General features: G+C 37.7%; 2 protein-coding genes across 10 annotated transcripts in view; one reads left to right on the top strand and one right to left on the bottom strand.

The window, feature by feature from the left end:
* Root (ciliary rootlet coiled-coil, rootletin) overlaps positions 1 to 12,337 on the top strand; it is an 88,417-nt gene extending 76,080 nt beyond the window's left edge. For 2 of the 3 annotated variants that reach the window (XM_069836550.1, XM_069836551.1), the window contains exons 28-29: positions 2,815 to 3,162; positions 8,891 to 9,330. In XM_069836550.1, coding sequence (XP_069692651.1) covers positions 2,815 to 3,162; positions 8,891 to 9,196 — 654 coding nt within the window. In that variant the 3' untranslated portion in view covers positions 9,197 to 9,330. Of the gene's footprint in view, positions 1 to 2,814; positions 3,163 to 8,890 lie in introns of all 3 variants that reach the window. The other variant, XM_069836549.1, reaches the window with a different exon arrangement.
* Positions 12,338 to 14,425: 2,088 nt separating this feature from the next.
* On the bottom strand, positions 14,426 to 23,618 carry LOC138706821 (broad-complex core protein isoforms 1/2/3/4/5-like). Of its 7 annotated transcripts, none has more exons than XM_069836557.1 (7): positions 23,469 to 23,618; positions 21,073 to 21,233; positions 20,777 to 20,955; positions 18,504 to 18,642; positions 18,391 to 18,424; positions 18,150 to 18,311; positions 14,426 to 14,769 (listed from the first exon to the last, which is right to left on the bottom strand). In XM_069836557.1, the coding sequence occupies exons 2-7, from the start codon at positions 21,219 to 21,221 to the stop codon at positions 14,587 to 14,589; spliced, it is 846 nt and encodes a 281-aa protein (XP_069692658.1). In that variant the 5' UTR covers positions 21,222 to 21,233; positions 23,469 to 23,618; the 3' UTR covers positions 14,426 to 14,586. The 7 variants fall into 7 exon arrangements, with proteins under 7 accessions (XP_069692658.1, XP_069692654.1, XP_069692655.1 ...); XM_069836553.1 differs by lacking the exon at positions 23,469 to 23,618 and adding an exon at positions 23,308 to 23,361; XM_069836554.1 differs by lacking the exon at positions 23,469 to 23,618 and adding an exon at positions 23,199 to 23,300.
* Between the last annotated feature and the right edge of the window lie 46 nt (positions 23,619 to 23,664).

Genomic DNA, 23,664 nt, shown 5'->3' on the forward strand with positions numbered 1-23,664 from the left:
GGGTTTTACCTCACCTACAGCTTTGTAAATTCGTCAGACATAGCCCAACATGTGCGATAGTAAATGTGGAGTCACCTGAATGGCTGAAGTGGGAGAGAAGTGACTGGCTATTGAAAATTGATTACCGTCAAACTGTCTTGAGTCGGCCATTTGTTGTCGGTATAATGCAACTTTATATTTCCTCGACTACGGCCTTCAGTATTATGTACATAGCGGATTTTTAGACTTTACCTGACATGTAGGGAGTGATCGCACTGTGCTATTGCATCAGTTGTAGTGATAGTGAATAAAAGTTTATTATTATTTATTGAATATCCAAATTTATTGAACCTATTTTACCATAGGGTTTATTAGGGCTGTAATTAAATCACACACATTATACAGAGTTAGTTAAAAGTCCCGCACCACCTAAATAACTTTTGAAGCATGTGGTTCAGTGACATGAAACTTGGTATGTGAGGATAACCATATACTAAGAACTCAATAATGGTATTACCGAGTTTTTTCTACTTCCGGTTTAACCGGAAGTAACTCCAACTCTCTTATTTTAAATGGAACACCCAATATATTGTTTTATTTTTGAATAGTGCCCATTAAGAGCTTTTCAGAAAGTACCCACACATGATACTTCTGTACAAATTCAGTGTTGCTAAGTGAAGAAAACAGAAAAGTATATCGAATATTAAAATAATAAAATACTCCTTCCTTAACAAAAACAAAAAAAGCTAGCTCATCTTCTAAATTCTGTGTTCAAACTGGTAGCCCTCGGATATGTTGAAAGTTTGGTGAAGGGAGAAGGACTTGAAGTTGCAAGCTATGTGCAAAAAAAAAAAGAAAGCAAATAGCAGCAGTGACTGCTGATACAGCACCCTGAGAGTGCAGCATAGATTGAAACAAAAATACGGATTAATACAAGTGCAAAAATTATACCTACTACACGCTTACAAACCCCTTGAACTATCTGAACATCAAGGCAGAAAAATAGCTATAAGAACTCTCCATGAAAAATATGCAGAACAAAACTGGTTAAGAATCTACACTAATGGATCCTACCTAGGCACTAAAAAAGAAGCAGGAGTATTCTGTAAACTCTTTGCACAATACACTTCATCAGACCACAACACTGCCCAACTTTGATGGAGGACTAAATGCAGTAGAGGAACACAATATAAAGGGCAACACAGTGATACTGTCTGACTCGAAGGAAGCTATGAAGGCTGCCACTTGTTATTACTGCACCGTACATGAGATACGGACTAGTATAACGTTGCAGTGGAGATGATAGGGGGCGAGTACAAGATGCCAACCTCTGCCCATCAAATAAATGGAACTGACCAAACACATATCGAATATCAAAATATCCTTTCAGGATACAATATACACCCACCAAAGACAGCAACTTCAAAACATTTAGAAACGCACAGATCTACTTGATATGCAGTATGTTTACAAAACATGACTGCCTCTACTATCTGCCATGAACTGGACGTGATATTATGATACAAGGTACAATTATTGTCTTTCAGAACCTAGAGTTAGATTAAATAAGTCCAAAAAATGGTTCCATTCTATTGCTATAACAGTGTTTAAGGTGCATGATGCAACTTATAGACAATTTAAATCTGTTTTGTATAACTGGTTATGTGGTTAATCAACCATCCATTCTACAATATTAGTGAATTTCTTTACTCCATTGTAAATGTTGTTGTTGTTGTTTTCTAATGCCAGGCCTTTGACAATAAAGTCATTTGACCTCTTGCACTCCAATATTTTTCAAAGATATTATCATGACCAGCCAATGAAGCACAGATTTTGATGTGTTCCGAATCCATCTCTTGGTTTGAGTTGCACAATGGGCAGTTAGGGGACTGATATATTCCAATTCTATGCAGGTGTTTGGCCAAACAATCATGGCCTGTTGCCAATCTAAATGCAGCTACAGACGATTTTCGTGGTAAATCGGGAATTAACTGTGGATTTTGATGCAGAGAGTTCCATTTTTTCCCTAGGGATTGTGTTATCAAATTTTGTTTGTTGAAGTCTAAGTATGTAGATTTAATAAATCTCTTCACAGAGTAATACGTAGATTTAGTAACAGGTCTGTAAGTAGCAGTGCTGCCCTTCTTTGCTAAAGCAAATACTACAACCGCAGAACTTGTCTACAGAAAAGAAGATCCCCCTACTTTCATTCATTATTCTGGTTCTGGTACAAATCCAGACTTATTACTAGTGACATCAGATATCCATCACGAAACCAAGAAAAAAATAATTGAAGACCCTGGATCTGGCCACAGAGTCATCATTGCTTCTATCCATCTCCACCAAAACCATTGTAAATGTTTCTAAATTTATAAGCTGCATTGCTCTTTATTATTACGATTATTATTAGTATTGGTTATTATTATTATTATTATTATTATTATTATTATTATTATTATTATTATTATTATTATTGTATTTCATATGTATTATTATATCCATCTGTTTTTATATTTTATGTCAAATATTATCTCTTGTAATTTAGTGTATTATGTCTATTGCAACAAACTGTTGCTCATGACATTAATAAACGATTGATTGATTGTTTGATTGATTGATTGATTGATATACCAGAATGCAAATCGGTCACCATTAGAGAACAACAACAATAACGTCTTGTTTCATAATTAACAGTCACTGGCTTTTAGTTTTTCATCATCATTATCATCGTCGTCGTTGTTGTTGTCATTATTTGAAGTGTTACTAGAAGTCTCTGATACCAAGATTTTAGCAGGAACTGCGTGGTATCAGATGAGTCCTGATTTGCTTGTTCAGATTCGCCAGCTGGAGGCAGAGAAGCGCAACTTGGAGCGGACGTATGCCAAGGCAGCGGGTGGGCGCAGCAAGAGCTACGAGCGACCAGAGAAGGAGTCAAGTGCGGCAACAGATCACATGCTGGAGCAGGAGAACAGGGAGCTGCGCATGCGTGTTCGGCGCCTGGAGGCCCAGCTGGCAGAGAAGGAGGCAGAAATCGCACGGCTGCGCTCGCAGTTGTCATCAGATTTGAAGCCTGACCGCACAGCGGAGATCGAGAGGCTGAGAGCAGCCCAGCTGCAGGCCGAGAGGCTGCTGGAGGCCAGGGAGCAGTCCCACAGACAGCAGGTGCTGCGGCTGGAGAACCAAGTGAGTGGCACCGAGTAGAAAATATAACTAATATTATATTATATTATTCTTAATATACATTAGCAAACACACAATAAGATACTTCACAACGCATATTTTTAAGTGCTGTGTTTAAAGTTATTTATTTAACTTCCACTGAAAAGTAGTTGCCAAAGACAGAGTTTACAAAATAAGACATGTACAGGAAACAGGAATAACTTGAAATTTACATGAAAACAGTAAAGGTAAAGATATACAATAAGATATTCACATGAAATACTTTTTAAAGGTAAAGAATAATGAGTAAGAACATAAATTCTTTGGTCGGCGGGAAAAGGAACATAAGTAAAAAAAGTAGATTTTTCTGTTGTACACGTAAGTCTAATATTTTTTCTAAGTTTTGAAATAATAAATTTTCTTGTTTTCAAATTGAAAAGGGTCTTACTTTAACATACATGAATTTCATTATTATACTTACTGTATATTCAGTTAAGAGTAAATTAAAAAGAAAGTCTCTCCTGAAAAATTATTATTTTTTGACCTATGTATCTTTTCCCGCCGACCAAAGAATTAATAAAACATGTTAGACTGAAATGAATTAGGGCGAAATACGACAGTAAGAGCAGTAAAGTTTAATACAACTTACCACGGAAAGAAGATTGAAGATTAATTAGATATTGTATAAATGATTTTTAAGAATATCCAATGAATATTTAGGGGCAAACATAGCTATTGAAGTAATAAATTCATATGTCAATCCGAATTTTCTGCAGAATGTTAGAAAGGTTCTGAATATTGTTCCTTCCGCTCCAATCATTAGACAATTACCAGATACATCTGCTGGTTGCACAATAGGAACTGAGCATCCGAATGACGTCCATCATGAAAAATTCGTAAACTACGAACCTACAATTCCGTACTTAGAGAAATACCATCTGTCGTGCACAGGATATGTTTTGCTCTTAGAACGTCGGCAATTATCATTCTTATGTGATGGTGATATTGCCATAAGACACAAAGTATACAGGCATAGTCAAACAGAAGTGATCTTCAGAAAATTATTAACATTATACAAACATTCCTTTGTTAAAATAGACTTAATTTTACTTTTACACACATTATCAGGCAAATATCTCATATTCAGAAGTAAACTATTATAAAATGTAACTGGCATAAAATGCCAATTCTTTTGAGACATACTAAAACGATAGAATTTATTTATTAAATCTTCATTTTTTCTGGTAAAATGTGGTTAGTATTATTTATTAGAAGTTTGTCTTGGCCTTATTTTACATTTAAAAGTATATAAAATATATAAAGACTTGGGACAGGCACTACTCCCAATGGTTTGCAGTGAGCTAGATAAGATTGCTGACAGATTATTCTAAGAGCTTTTTTGTAATTTAAATATTTCATCACAATGTGAACTATTGTCCCATAATGCGATATCATAACAAATCAAACTGTGTAATTGCTGCACAACACCACTCAATCTACGTAACATATGTAGTCCTTTAGTCATTTTCTTAGGTATATTTTGTATATGAACGTCCCAGCTTGATCTAAAATGAATATGAATACCAAGAAACTTTAAAGAAGTATTAACATCAATCTTTTCTCTAGCAGTAGTCAACAAAATTTCACAAGTTTTATCCTTATTTAATGAGAAAATACAGGAATTATAGATATAGGTCTGTAATTAGATTCTATATTCCTGCTACCACCCTTGTAAGTGCAGTGGTATAACCTTCACATTCTTAAGTTTGACAGGATATGTACCACAACTTATGAATTCGTTAAATAAATGAGTTAATACTTCACTACTGTAGGTCGCTGAGATTTTCAGTACTGTCATTTCCCATAACTATGGTCCTGGAACACAACTATGGTCCATTCAAACTTTGTACTCCATAACGTAGTACTTACTTATTGGCTTTTAAGGAACCCGGAGGTTCAATATCGTCCTCACATAAGCCCGCCATTGGTCCCTATCCGGAGCAAGATTAATCCAGTCTCTATCATCATACCCCACCTCCCTCAAATCCATTTTAATATTATCTTCCCATCTATGTCTCGGCCTTCCCAAAGGTCTTTTTCCCTCCGGCGTCCCAACTAACACTCTATATACATTTCTGGATTCGCTCATACGTGCTACATGCCCTGCCCATCTCAAACGTCTGGATTTAATGTTCCTAATTACGTCAGGGGAAGAATACAATGCGTGCAGTTCTGTGTTGTGTAACTTTCTCCATTCTCCTGTAACTTCATCCCTCTTAGCCCCAAATATTTTCCTAAACACCTTATTCTCAAATACCCTTAACCTATATTCCTCTCTCAAAGTGAGAGTCCAAGTTTCACAACCATAAAGAACAACCGGTAATATAACTGTTTTATAAATTCTAACTTTCAGATTTTTCGACAGCAGACTGGATGATAAAAGTTTCTCAGCTGAATAAAAACAGTCATTTCCCATATTTATTCTGTGTTTAATTTCCTCCTGAGTGCCATTTATATTTGTTACTGTTGCTCTCAGGTATTTGAATTTTTCCACCTCTTCAAGGGATAAATTTCCAATTTCTATATTTCCATTTCGTACAATTTTCTGGTCACGAGACATAATCATATACTTTGTCTTTTCGGGATTTACTTCCAAATCTATCTCCTTACTTGCTTCAAGTAAAATTCCCGTGTTTTCCATAATCGTTTGTGGATTTTCTCCTAGCATATTCACGTCATCCACATACACAAGCAGCTGATGTAACCCATTCAATTCCAAACCCTCTCTGTTATCCTGGACTTTCCTAATGGCATACTCTAGAGCAAAGTTAAAAAGTAAAGGTAATAGTGCATCTCCTTGCTTTAGCCCACAGTGAATTGGAAACGCATCTGGCAGAAACTGACCTATACGGACTCTGCTGTATGCTTCACTGAGACACATTTTAATTAATCGAACTAGTTTCTTGGGAATACAAATTCAATAAGAATATCATATAAAACTTCTCTCTTAACCGAGCCATATGCCTGTTTGAAATCTATGAAGAACTGATGCACTGTACCCTTATACTTCTATTTTTCTCCATTATCTGTCGAATAAAAAATATCTGATCAATAGTTGATCTATTACACCTAAAACCGCACTGATGATCCCCAATAATATCATCTACATATGGAGTTAATCTTCTCAAAAGAATATTCGAGAAAATTTTGTACGATGTCAACAAAAGTGATATTCCTCGAAAGTTACTACAGTTAGTCTTGTCCCCCTTCTTAAAGATAGGTACGATTATGGACTCCTTCCATTGTTCTGGTACAATTTCCTTTTACCAAATAGCAAGTACAAGCTTATAAATTTCGTTAGATAATGCGCTTTCACCCTCTTGTATTAATTCTGCTGGAATTTGATCAATACCTGGAGACTTATAATTTTTCAGATTTTCCATCGCAGTTTCTACTTCAGAAAGCGTGGGTTCGGGTATAAATGGCTCAGCAGTTTTTATTTCAATTTCGTCCCGATCATTTCTATTTGGTCTATGTATATTTAGTAGTTGCCCAAAATAGTTTTTCCATCTATTCAGGATTGAATGAGAGTTTGCAAGCAAGTCACCATTCTCATCCTTGATCACGTTTACCCTTGCCTGATATCCATTCTTGAATTCCTTTATGCCCTTATATAAATCTCTAATGTTTTTATTCTTACTGTTTGTTTCTACCTCATTCAGTTTTTCCTTCAAGTAATCTCTCCTTTTATTCCTAAGCGTACGATTTGCTTCCCGTCTTTTATTGAAATAATTATCTCTGTTCGTGAGGCGAACTGGATCCTGTAAGAATTTCAATTTTGCCTGTTTTCTTCTTTCTGCTACCATGCAACAATCTTCATCAAACCACGGTTTCTTTTTCTTAGTTTCATAATAACCTATGCTCTGCTCAGCTGCAATTTTGATATTATCTCGGATATTTTCCCACGTGCTATTAACATCTAATTCTTCCTCAACTTTGTCGGAACTTGCTAATACTGTAAACCTGTTTGAAATTTCGACCAGATAATGTTGCTTAGTTTCCTCGTCCTTTAATTTCGGAATATTGAATCTTCTAATATTAATTTGTTGCTCTACTCGCTTGGCTACTGATAGTCTTTCTCTTAGTTCTCCAATTACCAAATAATGGTCAGAATTACAGTCTGCCCCCCTGAAGGTTCGAATGTCTACTATACTAGTATGTCTTCTTTTATCTATCAAGATGTGATCTATCTGGTTATGTGCGAGTCCATCTGGAGAAGTCTAAGTATATTTATGTATATCCTTATGGGGGAATGTTGTACTTTTGACAATTAAATTTTTTGATGTCCAAAGTTGACTAATCTAACTCCATTATGATTACTAGTTACGTGTAGGCTGTCTTTTTCCAATAGTTGGTTTAAAAATATCCTCCCGTCCTACTTTAGCATTGAAATCTTCCAATAAAATTTTCACGTGATATCTAGGTAACTGATCAAAAGTATGTTCCAATTCCTCATAGAAGCTATCCTTTATATGGTCGTCTTTCTCTTCTGTAGGGCTGTGAGCATTTATAACTACAATATCGCACCATCTACCCTTAAGTACTAAATACGATAACCTATCACAGATAAATTCGACCTTTTTTGCTGTTGATTTTATTCTTTTATGGATAAAGAATTCTGTTCCTAATTGGTGATTATCGTTTCCTTCTCATAATACAACAAGTAATCTGCTATTTGTGTTATGCCGTTCCCATCTAACCTAACCTCTTGTACTCCCACAAAGTCTATTCTATATCTAGCTAGTTCTTTTGCTACTAATGTTACCCCTCCTGTTCTATATAGACTTGTAACATTCCAAGTACCAAATCTCATAACCTTATTCTTTTGCTATGGTTGTGCCAGAGAATCAGTCTCATTCCCAGGCTTATTTTGAGGTTTCGTAACAAGTGTTTTTTACGGTGGTGGGTTGTTAGCCCTTCGCCCAACCTCCAAGCTGGAGGACCACCCTTCATTGGCTGTCCACGACTGCTTATTCAATATATTCGCAGCTACCCTCCATATCTGGAGGCCGTCTCCTTGATCCGCAACCTGAGGACGTGCCATGCCGTGGTTTTATGTTATGTTTTATTTAACGACGCTTGCAACTGCAGAGGTTATATCAGCGTCGCCAGATGTGCCGGAATTTTGTCCGCAGAAGTTCTTTTACATGACAGTAAATCTACTGACATGCGCCTGTCGCATTTAAGCACACACCCATCTTTTCATTACTGCCTGTAAGATCCTTAGGACTTTACCCATTTGTTGGCAGGCGTAAATTCTTTGAATAAGTCAACTCCATCACCATCTGTTAAATTCTTGTCCTCTTAGTTGTGGAACATTAAGAGATGCAGTGATTGTAATAGTTACCTTCTCTTATATGATGAAGAGACTTGGATGACTTAGACAAATATGGAATTGAAGGGCCTAATCTGTGAAAGGAAGAAGAAGAAGAAAATGCACTAAAATGTTTTGACACTGTAATTTCAATTGTTCTTAGGGTGATTTTGAACAAAAACAGTAAAAATTGTCTTCTGAGAAAAGATACTGTCTGTCCTTTCATGAAGAATCACTGATAATTGATTAATGTCTACCGTCTTATAGGTGATTGGCTGTTGCAGACCTAAGAATTTTTTATAGAGTTGGCCCTGACAAAACTCACAGCAAAATACGAGGAGCAAAAACAAAGTCCAAACTATGCATTGATTGCTGCAGATTCAGTTGCTGAGGGAGCAACTTAATCAAGAGGTGAAGCGCAGACAACTGTACGTGCTGAGGAGCTCGCGCACAGGGCGAGAGATGCAGCAGCTGCGACAAGCTCTAGGGGACTCGCTGCGCACCGTGTCGCAGGACCCGTCGCTAGACGCTTTGCTGCTGGAGCACGAGGCCCGCAAGCTGGACACCACTCTGGCATCCGCCTCCAGTCTGCCGCCTGCTTCCACCCCCGCCATCGCTCTGCCACTGCCTGCTCCCCACGGCTACTCGGCGTCTTCCCCCCATGATACGTCACAGGCCAAGTGAAGAGCTATGCAACTGATCCAACCTACTCGTCACTGCCAGCAATATCATTTACCAAACATACTTGTTCATTTCCATTAAAGTATTTATATATTTTATATATTTATTAACGTTGAAACGAATTAATTATTGTATTTATTGACATTGTTTTCATTTACTCAGTGAATGTTTACAATCACATAATTTTGAATTCGAATTTTTTTCAGAGCTGGGTATGTTCTTGTATTATTGGTCAGATGGAGTAGACTTCCACAGTGCTTGTGTTCAGAAGAATTATTCTGGGTTTCTAACCATGTGAAGAATCGCCTAGCCAGCCAACTGCGTTGTAAATCTGTCCCACAGTCGTTAAACCTGCACATCTGCTTTGTATTACATCATTTCTTCAATTGATTTTGTTTTGAAAAATTAAAATTCATTAGCTTTCACTTTCACTTACATTATCATAATGAATCATGTTCAAGTGTTTCTTTGTAAAGTATCTTGTTCAAACTATTGGTGTGCATTAAAAAGAAGTCCTCAAGAAGGCGGCTACCCAGCATCCTTTCCCCTTGTCAACAAAACGCAACTATTTAGAAAACTATAAGAAACCTACAACGCCTCCAGATATGATCACATAGAGCTTCCTGGACATAGGCTGCCACGCACAACAGTGTATGTGACCCTTTGGTCTTTGGACACCCTTACCCTCATGATGGAACAAAATGTTACACACGTTAAATCTTGAAAATGTTGAATAATAATCCTTCTCTGGTGCAGTAGAAACCCTTAGGGACAGGCCATGTGTGACCACATGATTAGGGAGTCCCACTGTTGGTGTACATTGTGACAATGACAAATCTGGCGTAGTTTCCTGTTCATAAAGCTTAGGCCTTCCCACATAGACCTTGAAAGTAAATTTTAATTTCCAAAGCTATGTAAGTCTGAACACAGTTACTGTGTAAGAATTTTAAAATCTTTAAGTCTTTTATTACCATGGTCACGATACAAAAGGAATAATGTTTCAAGTGCACTTGAAAATCCGTATTCCTGTTGAAATTCTTATTTGTTAGAACTGCTATTTCCACAGCTCAGTTTTCCAAGAACATATTCAGAAAACATAATTTTTTTTTGCGGTGATTTTTGTATTAAGGGATAGCACTGTTTGTTGACATGTTACCATCTGCCTGAAAAGTTACGGAGAACCTGATAGTAGTCGATAGTTGACAGTAGTTTGCGTAGCTGGCCAAGCACCATCTGAGTGTTCACACATAAACCGTTCATTTTTTTACTAGAGATGTGCAAACATCGAAATTCTATTCAGATGTGAACCTCTGTCTCAACTGAGGATGATGGGTTTTCAAATTCGTATTTTTAGTAATTTATAACACTAAAAAAATTTAATTACATTGAAGCTGCACAATTCAGCTTGCACTTCGCAGTTTTGTCATACCTGTCACACCTTTCAAGAGAATGAAGTACTTCTGCATCCAACCCATTGCCAGTAGTCCAAGAAGATGGATGATCTGTGTGGTGTTCTTGGTCATTTAAATTTAATTCTATTAATTGTTAGTATATGATCACAGATGTTTAGAGGTTGTCAAATTTTATATTTTTATTGTAGAATCACTGTATTATCATATTTTAAGAAAATAAGTTGAAATGTAAATAACATTTCATTCTCATTATTATCTTAGTTGCCGAAATTTGTTATTGAAATTAACGAGTGCATTTGCATTTGCTGCCCTGCTGGCTGAATGCAGACTGGGACAGATTCCATGCATGCCTCACAAGCAGGTCTGCTTGAAAGGATCCTCAGCACTGGAAGTACAGTTTTGGAAACGATTCAATGTTTGTACATCGCTAGCCAGTACCGATGTTGTCAGTATGGATGGTGTCGAGGTAACTTGGCCTTTTTTGCTTTCTGTCCTTAAATAGATCGTCACCCATGGCGAGGAATCTCAGCCATGTACATCTCTGCCATCTTGCATGGTGGGGACCATACAATCAAAACTGCCATTTCACATGTTTATAACGTCTACTGCAGTTGTAGACATGTAGAGGAGTTACTATACATTTTGGTAGATCTTTTGTGCGTGCAGGACATTGTATCACACGCTTCTCATCACCACATTCAAGAGTTTTGTACAAAAATCATAAAAACAGAGTAAACGGATCTATCTCAATCAACATCTCAGGAGTTGCCTTAGGATCAAGTGTGTGACTTGGTCCACTACTTGCACCTGTTTTATTTTGTGTTAAGGTGTGATATATAATGCTGCTACAGACTGTGGTGATACAATTTTAATTTTCATTGAAAACGTTGGAAGACAGAGACTGTCTTCCATTTCTTCAATTCATAGCTCTGTTGTGCTTTGTGTCATTGTTCCACCATTGAAACTTTCCGTCCTCTCAGATTTTACTCAGTATTATTTTTGCAGGAATATATAGTTTATCTGTATTTGGTTATATAAAAGAGCAGAGATGATACATTTCGGAAAAACGTAAGCAGACTTGCACATGCATTTATACGATAATGCAGCTGACTACTGATGTCGATGTATGCAATACTAGTCATGTCTGCTGATCTGTTATCATTCTTTTTCTTCACTTAGTGCCTAGAAAATTTTGGGGATCTACTGTGTTCGGTCTTTTCCGAGACCAGAAACTCTGTACCCTTCTTCAAAACTGATATCAATAGCAGAGTGTGTGGATTGAGTCTATTCTTATGCAGAAAGAATGTTGACATGCAGTCCAAGGACCTGATTATTTTATTAAGTTGATTATACTGAAATAGTAGAGAATGATGATGGAACAGCAGAACATTCTAATACAGATACCTACCTAAATTGGTTCCTGATATTACAAGGTATTTAGTACTGCGGCTTGTTTACAGACGCATTTCTCTCCCTAGAGATTTGTAAAATATGTTCTTGTCAGTGCAATTTTATCTTCAGTTACTGTGTACAGTTTTATTTTCCTCATTGCATGCACACAGCTGCATAATATCTACTGTATAACGTGCAATATTCGTTGTTTTAACTGTGTAGCAAGTTTGTCCTCTTGGTTGCAATTGACGCACAGCTGTGGATACACGTGTAATAGTGTTGTTGACAGAGATCTATATCATTGTATACCTCTTAAAAATAAAACTTGAGAGTACTGCTAGCTGTTCTTACTCATTTCAGCATACTGCAGTTAGTATTCCAGATAAAGTATTATGCATATTTGGGCTTACATCCTGTAACTCTAAGAAAAATTAACAGCACCCACAGTTACTGTATTGTTTATTTGCATCACTTAAAATTTCGTATTTTGGTACCGTGATGTGAGTGCAGTGCAGAGAGTCTCTCACGATGGCAGCAGCAGCAGCAGTAGATTGCCAGGAACTCGGATTGCCCGCATTCTCCTTCTTGCTTCCCAGTATGATTTTGATTTTGATGCCGAGTCCATTTGCAATGGGGTTAATGCAGTGCATTTGTACAGGTCATCTATTGTCATTGTTGAATTTTCTTCTTTGCATAAAACACAGGTTGGAGTTAGATATATGGAGATCTTAAAGTACGGTCACACGTCGCTACTTTTACACGCTGCAGTACAAAATACTGTGCAACTTTCGTATTACAACAGTGCAACCCAAAAAGTAGTGGCTGCCAAACCTGCTGCTCACTACTTCTTCATGCTGTACCTTTATGCTGCCAGTCAGGCAGTCAAAATGCAGCCACTACTTCATCTACACATAAAAGCTGAAGAGTTTACAATGAAGTCCATCTTTATTGAGGGATGAGCCATCAGTATGGACATGAAGCCAGTCTCTTTGTGTGTATATGGTTTCTGATGTTTCATCTCTTCTGGTAGGCTTTGTGATTTTTTTTTTTTAGGTTTTGCAGTAAGTACTGCGCGTTCAGTTCAAAGTGTGTCGTGGCTCACCGTATGCCGTCATGTGGCTAGCCGATGAGCCTAGAGAATTCAATCTTCCTACACTTCCGCAAAGGCGTATTACCTTTGTGCCAGAGAAGTTGCCTAGCAAGTACGACATTCATTCTGAAGAGTATGTACCGATACGTACGGTAATGCCGGTAGTGGCAGGAATGTGAACTGTTTGGAAACACGTACTGAGGTGAGTTTTTTTCTTACTGTCGGGATATGGCGAGAGGGTTAAGACGATTACTTACATATTAGTTGACATTAACTTGGACGGTCAACATGGACACGGAGCATTTGATTTGTGTTGTGGAATGTTGCGGTACGCAACAGATGATAAATACCCTGCGTACGACTTGCCCGCGCAAAACAGTTCGAAAGAGGTCATGGTAGCACACAGACCGAACAGACCGCCATCTGTTGCTACGACGTTCAAGTTATACCGTACACGTTAAGTTCAGATTGAACACCTTGAATAATAGGCAACTTCTCTGACATAAAAGCTGAAACTCGCTTCAAATCCATGACACACTTTGAAATGAACACCCAGTATATTCTGTGTGGGATAACCAGTGGTGATGTGGGAAGCACAGGTCTAGTTCTGTCAAATTCCTTCGGCCTTAATGTCTTTATGGTTTTGAGGTTCCTTTGTGCCATATTCATATTGTATCTGTGGTACTCTTTTGATTTCTATTTCTTTTGGATTATTTTTTGTTAGTAACTGCATAGCTGTCACAAATGCAAGTTCACTCAAGTTCGGGCATGCAAACAGCTACCTTTTTAATAATAATAACTGCAAGCACAGGCAATCATTTGATTATATTCCACGCAGGCCTACATATTTTTGCTGTTCTCTTGTACAGCACATTAGTTCATGATGTAATTCAGTTTAAATAAGTAAATAGCTATTTTTAATTCCTTACAATGCTGTACTAAGGTAGGAGAGAGGAGGGGGGATACAGACCCAGAAACAAAATTTGGGCCACCTGAATTTTCCAAGTTTCAGTTATAACAAACTGCGCATGCTCAGTGCTTATTTGGAAAATTCAGGTGACCCAAATTTTGTTTCTGGGTCTGTACTTGGAATGCTGTGACATCAGCCACTAGAACACTTCAATACTCACCTTGAAAGCTACGTCACTTATTTATAAAAAACTTCGAATTTCGTAGTCTTTACACAATTCAAAACATATTAACCGCAAATATAATTTGCACAAAACAAGAATCCGTGACAGTTTAGTACTCATGATGATAGTGAAAATATTTTTCTAATTCTGTAGGGCAACCCTACCTCTGAGCCTTCAGTTACTTTTATTAATGACATGCTCAACGTAATTAAAATTAACTTTATTGTAATGTATAAAATCAAAACTTACAGTTACATCCACATATTACATAATATGAGTTTTAAATCCTGTGAATAAAAACTCCACTGCTCACCACTGATTGTGTCACATTTCATCGTACTGTCACCAGAATGCTACGAGTCACTGTCACTTGGGTGCCACAGCCTTCCCTCTGCTGCGGTACGACATCATATAGTTGCCCCCTTGCTGCATGGGACTCGATATCTTGCTGCGGCGTGCGGCGTGGTGCAGAGTGGCTACTGGGATTTTGAAGGCTCTAGCTGCAGGCTTGATACCCATCTGCCCCTGTCGTATCACCTCCAACGCTTGCTGGATATACAAAATTATGTCATTTACTGCAAATACAAATTATCATTAATCCTAGCACTCAAAAATGTTTTTTCCATACTACACTGAATTTTTATCTGGAGGTATGCATACAAAATAACAAAATTTGTCATCTTCAGTTGAAAAGTAATTACTGCACTTGTCTGCAATCCCAGTTGAGAATGATGGATTTCTGAGGGTAATAAAAATGTTGAACATACTTTAAGAACAAGACAGGCATGATTTACTGTTGCTTCTCTTCCCACATCAATTTAAAAATCTAGTCTTCATCATTTTCGTCTATCTTCAGTATCCATAAGTATCAGTTTCAGAAATAAAATTGAACACTGCCCTTAAATGAAAACAATACAAAATGGCGATTGTTTCATTAGATTCAATTATCTACTTCTTGCTGTTTTACCCCCTCGAAGTGTTGTAAAGATAAAAAACAAGTATTCGGCAATTTTACGAAAATTAGCGTCTCCAGCATTTCTCATAACGAAGTGGTTTCTCTTTATGTGGACACGAATTAACGCAATATAACTATATATCTTTTCTTGTCTTTATTTTACAGTAAGGGTACCAGATATCCCGAATTTTGCTTTCTGTCCCTGGAAAAAAATTAGTCTCCGGATTCAATAATTTTTTTCCGGATATCCCCGGATTTTCATTGTCAATTATTAATATTCAAATTGACTGCAAAAGTTAAAACAAACATATTGCAACGACCAGTACAACCCATGAGGATATGTATATGAAAACATTATTCCTGACTAGTTTCATTAACCACAATAGCTTGTTAGCGCGCGTGCGCACACACAGATATATACAAAGGTCATGGCAACTATTTTTTTAGGCAAATGCGTTGTTATACAAACATTTCATTATACACATATGAAAATACATAATGTACTTTACCAATTATTATGTCTGTTACACGAGTTTCTCAGGAAGTATTGTAGACAAGACAGAAGAGTAAAAATTAAGAAAATGTTATCTTACGTCATAATGTTGAGAACAATAGTCTGCATGCACATTAACACATTTTGAACACATTAAGATCCTTCAAAGTAATCCCCAACTGTTCGCTGCCAACGATGAGGAAGACGACCAATACCATGAACTGCTCCATTGTCCAATCTGGCAATCTCGTGTCGCACTGCGTTGGCTGTGTCTTCTCGTGTATGAAAGCATCTCCCATGCAACGTAGCTTTCAATTTCGGTATCAAATCGAAATCGCATGGTGACAGATCGGCAGAGTAGGGAGGATGTTCTAGTACTCATCCCCAGCACCGTAAACGGGTCTGAACAATGGCTGCCGCATGGGATGTTGCATTATCGCAAAGGATGATTGCATTGTCCAACAACTCTGGACGTTTATTCCTGATAGCGCGACGTAGGTTATTCTGCAGATAAGTGCCGTAGTAAGATGCAGTAACAGTCTGGCGATGGGGGACAAAATGACACAAAATAATTTCTCGAATGTCATGACTATTAAATTCACCAGAGATGGATTTTTGACGGACTTCGTGTTTTCGCGGCGATCCTTGATGACGCCATTCAGCAGACCGGCATTTAAGCTTGGTTCATAAGCTCTGGCCCAAGTTTCGTCAACGGCAATGATCCTGATCAGAATGTTTCCTTCATGTTCATATCGTTCCAGGTTCACACGAGACGTATCGTAACATGTCCACTTTTGATGTTCTGTTAGTGCATGTGGCACCCATTTAGCAGCAATTTTGCGCATATGCAGATCATGCCGTAAAATTTTATGTACAGTTGCCTGGTCAATACCTGTTTCTGTTGCCAACTCCTGTAGAGACCATCATCTGTCGTTCTCTAAGCAATGTTCTATTGTGGCATGAGCAACATCAGTACGAACAGTCCTAGGGCATCCCATACGAGGTTCGTTGGTACTTTTTACTCGTCCACTTTGGAAAGCTGCTACCCATCTTGCAACAATTCTGTACGGCAGAGCACGACCTCCAACAACTTCTACGAGTTGTGCGTGACATTCTGTCGTGTTTTGACCGCGAAGCACTGCTATCGTGTGCACGTTGTTCTAGCTGACTCACATCCATACTTGACAAACTACACACATCAACAATGAACCGACTGACTTGCGCACATCCCTCTTCTTCTGTCCTTGAATATTTGCACCATCTAGCGGCATCTATAAGTACTATACATCCTGATGTAAATGTTGCATATCAAACAAAGTAGATTGCGGTCTGGGATTCCATGGAAAAAAATAGTTGCCATGACTTAGTAAGTGGCCCTTGTAGCATAAGGTGAAAAGGGACGTACGAAATTTCTGGTTTAATGATCCTTGCACATTGCTGTGATACATTTTGCTAATACAACGTCGCCGGTTTTTCATGATGCCACAATCAAAACTGAAGGTGAGGAAGTAACTGCAGTTGAGACTTCCATTGCTATCGAAGTTAATAGAAGACTGAAGATACATTTATCATCAATTTATTAGAGCAACTTTTGGGCATTTTTAGAATTGGTTCTTATTTCACATAGAATTCTCAGCGTCTCTTATGAATTTCATGAAAATGTTATTGAATTCCTCACTGCATGGATTATTCATTCACAAAATAAGATAGCTATGGCATTTATATTGCTGAGATATTCTCTAGAAAGAGAAACATCTGAAGAGACAGTCCATTATGTAGAAGGACCTGACCTGGATGAAGATAATTTATTTGATGAAATTTTTCCCTTGAAGAATATGTGACTTCAAGAGCGTCATCGGGGGATGAGCCCAGAGGGAGGCAGCTGACCTTCCTAGATAAATTAATGATGAAAAAAACAAAAGGAAAAATAAATATAGAGAACTTACGAAAAAAGAAGTTTATAACTAAAATCTGTTTGTTATTATACTGAAGGAAGTAAGGAATGCTGGAATACGATTAATAATGTGCTTACAAAGATAGGAGATCAACATTATATTTGCATATTAAAATAGTGGATGGAGAAAGACAAAATAGAAATTTTAAATTTTCATAGTGAAATATCCTTGGCTAACAGGGTGCTCTAAGATAAATAAGTTACAGTGAAACCTCTCATCTACGGACATCGAAGGGACGTAACAATCTGTCCGCATCTGGGAGGTGTCCTTCATTGGGCAGGAGGCTTCCCAATCTAACAGTAAATTTATAATATGCATTATGTATCCCTTCACGCTTTAAATGAAATGTATTACTGTAGTTTAATTCTAAATACAATTAAAGGCAATGCCATCTTTCCACTTTCTTTAATACTATTTATAGACTTTAGAAATGTCTTTGGGAATTTCCCTGCTGTAATGAAAAACAATATAAGCTACATCACCCTTCAAGGCGACGATGGAACCTGTATGCTGAGTTCCTGTGTACCTTCAGATCCTCTTTGGTGTACTGCCTGCCTGCAGGCTTCTGTCTCACAGGTGCACTCGACACCGATGTGATTGAGATGTTGGACGGAGCTTCCAGGATCATCAATCGCTCCCCATCTTCAGATGCAGACACATGTGCTACTTTGGTCTCTTCCTTGTAGCTCTGCAATGTTAACTTTCATTAATCCATCTCACAGTCAGATATTCTTGGAAGGAGCAGAAGACGCAAGTACCTCACTCACCTCGGTCGTGCCTGCTGCTGCTGCCTCCTCGGTGCTGTGGAATGAAGCCCACGTGTTAAACATGCCCAGCAACAAGACAAAACACTACGACAGCTGCTCAGCCTAATCTTTACCTCTGACAGCTGCTGGACGGGTTGTCATTCAGAGCTGGCAGGATCTCGGGGGGCAAGCTGTCCGCTACTTCGCATTGAGAAGCCTCATCCACCTGCACGTAATTCATTGATGACTCGGTCCACGAGATGCTGGACAAACCTGCAAGACAATAAACTGATTAAACAGAAAGGCCTTCCTGTCTAATCTAGAGTAGTAACAGAAAAAAAAAGTGTAGAGAAGTTTTAGGGATAACTATTAACATTTTCAGAACACGTGATTTTGTAGTTGTTACTGTGATTGCCCACTATGGTGTATCGAAAAAGGCCGAAAAAATTTGTTCCCGAAATTAAAAATTTACTGGTTCAAAAAAGTTTCAGAATGGTGCCAACTTATGACTTGAGGCTTTCCTGGTGTTTGAAGTAGAATAACTCTTCTTGGGTTCTCAGCCAGATGAGTTGGAGATTTGCTTCCGAGCTTTCGATGGCTTGCTCTGTCATCTTCTTCAGGGAACGAAGTGTCGTGGGACCATGTCTAGCTGGTATATATATGTCAGTATATACGCTTCGACCACCAGCACACAGCAGGCAGTTGGAACCAGCAACTAGCTCCTAATTGGCGACCAACCAGAATGTGGCAGGCAGTTGGAACTAGCTCCTGATTGGCCCCCAGCGGAAAGTCCTACTGACGTATATAAACCGGCTAGACACGGTCCCATGACACTTCATTCTCTGAAGAAGATGGCAGAGCTAGCCATCGAAAGCTTGGAAGCAAATCTCCAACTCACCTGGCTGAGAACCCGAGAAGAGTTATTCTAATGGTGCCAATGTTTCGCACAAAAAATTGTGACTTCCTACAAGTACTTTTAACCTAGTTGCAGAGGGGTTCTTTTCGATTATCTTGTTTTTTCTAACATGTGTGTTTGCAAGTCTTTCTTGGTGCAGACTACGAAGATTTGTTGTTAATGAGAGATAAAAGGAAAGGAGTATTATTTTGAAGCCCCAAGAGATGGCAGGAATGTAAAATAAAGGTACAAGTATGTTACAAGCTGCATCAACCCTGAACTCACCAGGGGGCGATGGCTGCTAATGAATTCCACCCACTCACCTACTATTTGTTTCTATTGTTTGTTTATTCTATTTTTATTTTCAGTTTGCTCTCTGTGAAAAATAATGTGCCTTCTTCTCACAGGATTGCAGTTGCTTTCTTGTATCCAGTGTGGACCCGATAAAAAGTCTCTCTTTTTTTAATACAAACTGTAGCTCAAGCATCACTGACTGTCTTCACCAGTCTCTCGATTGATTGTGTGTAGCATGGAAGGCAGGGGTGTTTTTTTTTAGCAAATTTCTCATACACCATATTCTGCAAATCTTCAGTATTTAAATAACGAGGTTCTGTTGTAATGATTTTCATAAGAAGGGAAAGATAAAATATGAGTTCTTATTGCTCATTCGGTCCTCAAATTTATTAAACATTTTATGACTGTATTATATCTGTGGTTTGTGTTTATCTGTATTAATCTAGCCTGCCTCTCTTCAGTAAATAACCTGCACAACTTCAAGGTATGTTCATTGCTGGAAGGTACTTGGTCTATTATTCTGAATGACATGACTAACAAATTTCTCGTGTTCAGATAATGTGTTGAGAAAACGAGTGTTTGCATACAGGTATCCTCTGACCGTTGATCTCAAAACTGTAATCGTGGGTAACATTTCTTTATTTTTTAAACCATTTTCTTTTCTAGATTTGATGATGTTTAGTTTTTTTACTGGTGACAAACTTTGTGATAAACGCAACCCTTTTATCATGAGTACCAAGCCCCCAGTATTCCGAAAAAGTATTATTTTCTAAATTAATTTCTCAGAACGAGACTGCATTATTTAAGTGGCTTCATTTCCCTAGCATGTACCTCTTTTCCACTAACATTAACGTTTAATTTCCCACTACTTTAAAGAAAATTTAATTCTATGTGCACTGCTTTTGGCCAAGGACGTTGCGAAGAACTGGCTTCAACACTGCTATTTCTCATAGAAGAAAGTCCAACTTCATCTTTCGAAGATGTCCAATAGGAGTTTGCGGGAACAGTTTTCATAATGTGCTCTTGTTACAGATCTGAATCCTTATGGGAGATTTTAGTAACAGCTGTTTTCTTTCTTGTCATATATTAATTCATTTAGCTTTTCACGTCACCCATTCAGTACCAGTATATGTGGTAAATAGCAAAATGCAAGACATGTACAAAAGGTATGCCCAAAATTTTTTTATTCTAAGTTTAAAAACACTGTATTGGACTTACCTGTTATTTTTAGAGCTTCAGCAGTTTTTAAAACGCCTTGAATATTTTCTTGTGTTACATATGCTTCTCCTTTATAAATAAAATCCAAAATAGCCTTCATTTCTACGTACTTCACGTCTCTCATGAATATTATGGGATGTGGTGTTGAATTGGAGCGCAGAATGGAGCTAAAGTAACAACTGAAAATAGTGAAGCAGAATAAGTCTTAATGGACAAAACACACTTAAAATGCATTTCTCTTCATCACTGTAATAAGGTTCACACTAAGCATCTATCAACATTACAAAAGTACTTACCTACTAGCACAAAGGACAATACGATGTGCTTTAAGTAATTGCCCTTCTACGGCAATTGTGACATCTACAAAACACTCACTCTCAAGCATACTATCCAAAGAACTTATGAGTTCTTGCTGACTGTTCCACTTGAGCCAAAGATCTGACATTCTGATATGTTCCTGAAATATATTTTGACATTTTAAGAAAATTATGATAAATCAGTTATCAACTTCATTCTTTTTTTCATTTCACCTCAACATAACCTCGGATAGTAAAAATTCTAAATCTGCATTCAACTAAGAAAAGAGAAAGATGAAACTAGCGCATAGTTCTGGTGATTTCAAAAGTGTTGAATTTATATACTTTTTTTTTTTTGGGTGGAGATGAAGTTGAAAAGTTAAGAATTTTGTTGTTGCTGTTAAGTCAACTGTCCGAAGACAGGTCTGAACTCATAACACCAAGAAGGCACCACTTATGAGGCAACTAGGCCAGGATATAATGGGGTATGGTGGCCAGTTCCTTTCCCCCTTCATTGCATACATCATCGACTAGCTACATATTTCACTAATTAAGACTTCAAATGCATATAAACAATTGTTCATCTGACACATATCGTCAAGTGAGATGTACTGCCTGATATACATATCAGCCAGAACCTCAATCAGAGGATATTAAGGATTTTATAGGGATATATTTGAAGAAAGGAATATTGTTCGGAAATGTAAATTACGTTTGAAATGAGAGGTGCGTCGTAATGGAGGTGAATATGTGTGTAGTGAAAGAAGGAAACATAGGGATATAAAACACACGATATGATATTATGTGAAGAACGCATAACTTGTATTAATGGAATAAGCACTCAAAAATAGTGAAAGAGAACAAAAAGTAACTATGAAAAAAAAAGTTTTCGTAATATACCTTCGTTTGTACATCCGCCATTACACTACCTTATTACAGACCAATACCACAGTCTATAAAGTCACGAAATTTGAGTTGTTGAGGGTACTAGGAACAATAGACTGTGCCGGTACTATTTCGCATTGTCTGTGATGAGGCGATAGTAGCGATCCTAGTGGTTAGCAACTATATATGGATGCATATTCTGATTATTCTCTATGTAATGAGCTTCGTGACTGTATATACTAGACTGTGCCAGCACTGACATCACTTGACAAAAAATCACCAGCCACAGCGCTTGAAAATCCCGCACAGGTTCCTACATGCAAGCCTAGATCATAGAAGTATCATGTAAGGCATAACAAAAGCCTAAACTAACTTAACCTAGTTAGTGTACATTAGCGTGAAACGTTCATAATGTCACTAAAGTTATGCTGGTGTAACTGAGGAAAGAGCTCTACACTCTTGAAGGTATAGAAGCGGAGTACGAAGGGAACCAACTCTGCGCTAGTTTACCGAAGACGATGATTTCGAAGACTGAGACAACGGTGAAACGAGCTGAGGGATCAAGAGTCGTAAGTTTTTAGAAATACACGTGCTAGTGAGGACTATTTATTCAGAGAAATAAACCTGACCTGTTGGCATGAGTACAGTAGGCCTATGACCCCGATACTCCAGAATTAACTTCCCACGCAAATGATAATTACAGCGTGTCAAAGAGCACGTTATCTATATCTATCATGCTTCGAAATTTTAACTTTTACGGAATTTTAAAAATGGTAGTACGAAGTATGTAATATTAAATTACGAATACAATATTAAATATAGATATTGTATTTTTTTAAACTCCCGAAATAAATCTTGCTCGTCCCTCTAATGATTTGGACTGAAACTTTAATTTCATTTATTGTATTCCATAGATCTTACATTAGCACTGAAGCTTTAAGATATGGAACAAGTCAAAATTTTACATTACAATATTTTTTGGCGAGATGTAGTGAGGTGAGGCCGAGGATTCGCCACAGATTACCTGGCATTTGCCTTATGAATGAGGAAAACCTCGGAAAAACCCAACCAGGTAAACAGACCAAACGGAGATTGAGTTGAGGCAGAGGACTCGCAATAGACCACTCGACATCCGCCTCACGACTGGGGAAAACCTCGGAACAAATCAACCAATCAATGTAATTAATTTGCTAAATAATAAAACAGAATTAATCAAGTTTGTTAAGTATATTACTATTTACAACTAAGCTGGAAAGTGGTGACATCTGTAGCATTAAAGTATGTTCATTACAATAGGCTCAACTCTTGCACACTTGTGCGCATTTCTTCTTATTATTACAATAGGCTTACACCTATTTCGTTGCAAATAATGCAGACAATAAGACGCATCATGCACATATTTTATATTACGTCATGAGTGTCACGCCTGACATCTAACAGCTGATTATAATGATATTGTGGTATTTTACACTATCATACTGTGCTATCATTGACTATAAAGCACACATCACCTGTAAATGTAAACACTATAATTCCCATTACAGGCATCCACCGGAAGACCATGACGAAATTCTTTCGAGATATCGAATTCTGTTGTGTCAATAAGCTAGAATGAGTCAATCAATGAGTTAAAGACTCGTTGGAGTCAATAGAGTGCTTGTTGCACCGCCATATTTGAATCAAACTACAGGGAATTAATAAGAAGAA

Source organism: Periplaneta americana, chromosome 9, assembly GCF_040183065.1.
Source record: "Periplaneta americana isolate PAMFEO1 chromosome 9, P.americana_PAMFEO1_priV1, whole genome shotgun sequence".
Taxonomy (NCBI): Eukaryota; Metazoa; Arthropoda; class Insecta; order Blattodea; family Blattidae; genus Periplaneta; species Periplaneta americana.

Bases quoted from the DNA above. Each gene is read 5' to 3' on its own strand.
- LOC138706821 (XM_069836553.1), bottom strand. From the start codon at position 23,355: ATGTGCATGATGCGTCTTATTGTCTGCATTATTTGCAACGAAATAGGT. The intron at 18,425-18,503 runs GTAAAGATTAGG...TTCATTCCACAG, and splicing joins CCGTCCAGCAGCTGTCAGAG to CACCGAGGAGGCAGCAGCAG. The intron at 14,770-18,149 runs GTACACAGGAAC...TTGTATATCCAG, and splicing joins ACACCAAAGAGGATCTGAAG to CAAGCGTTGGAGGTGATACG.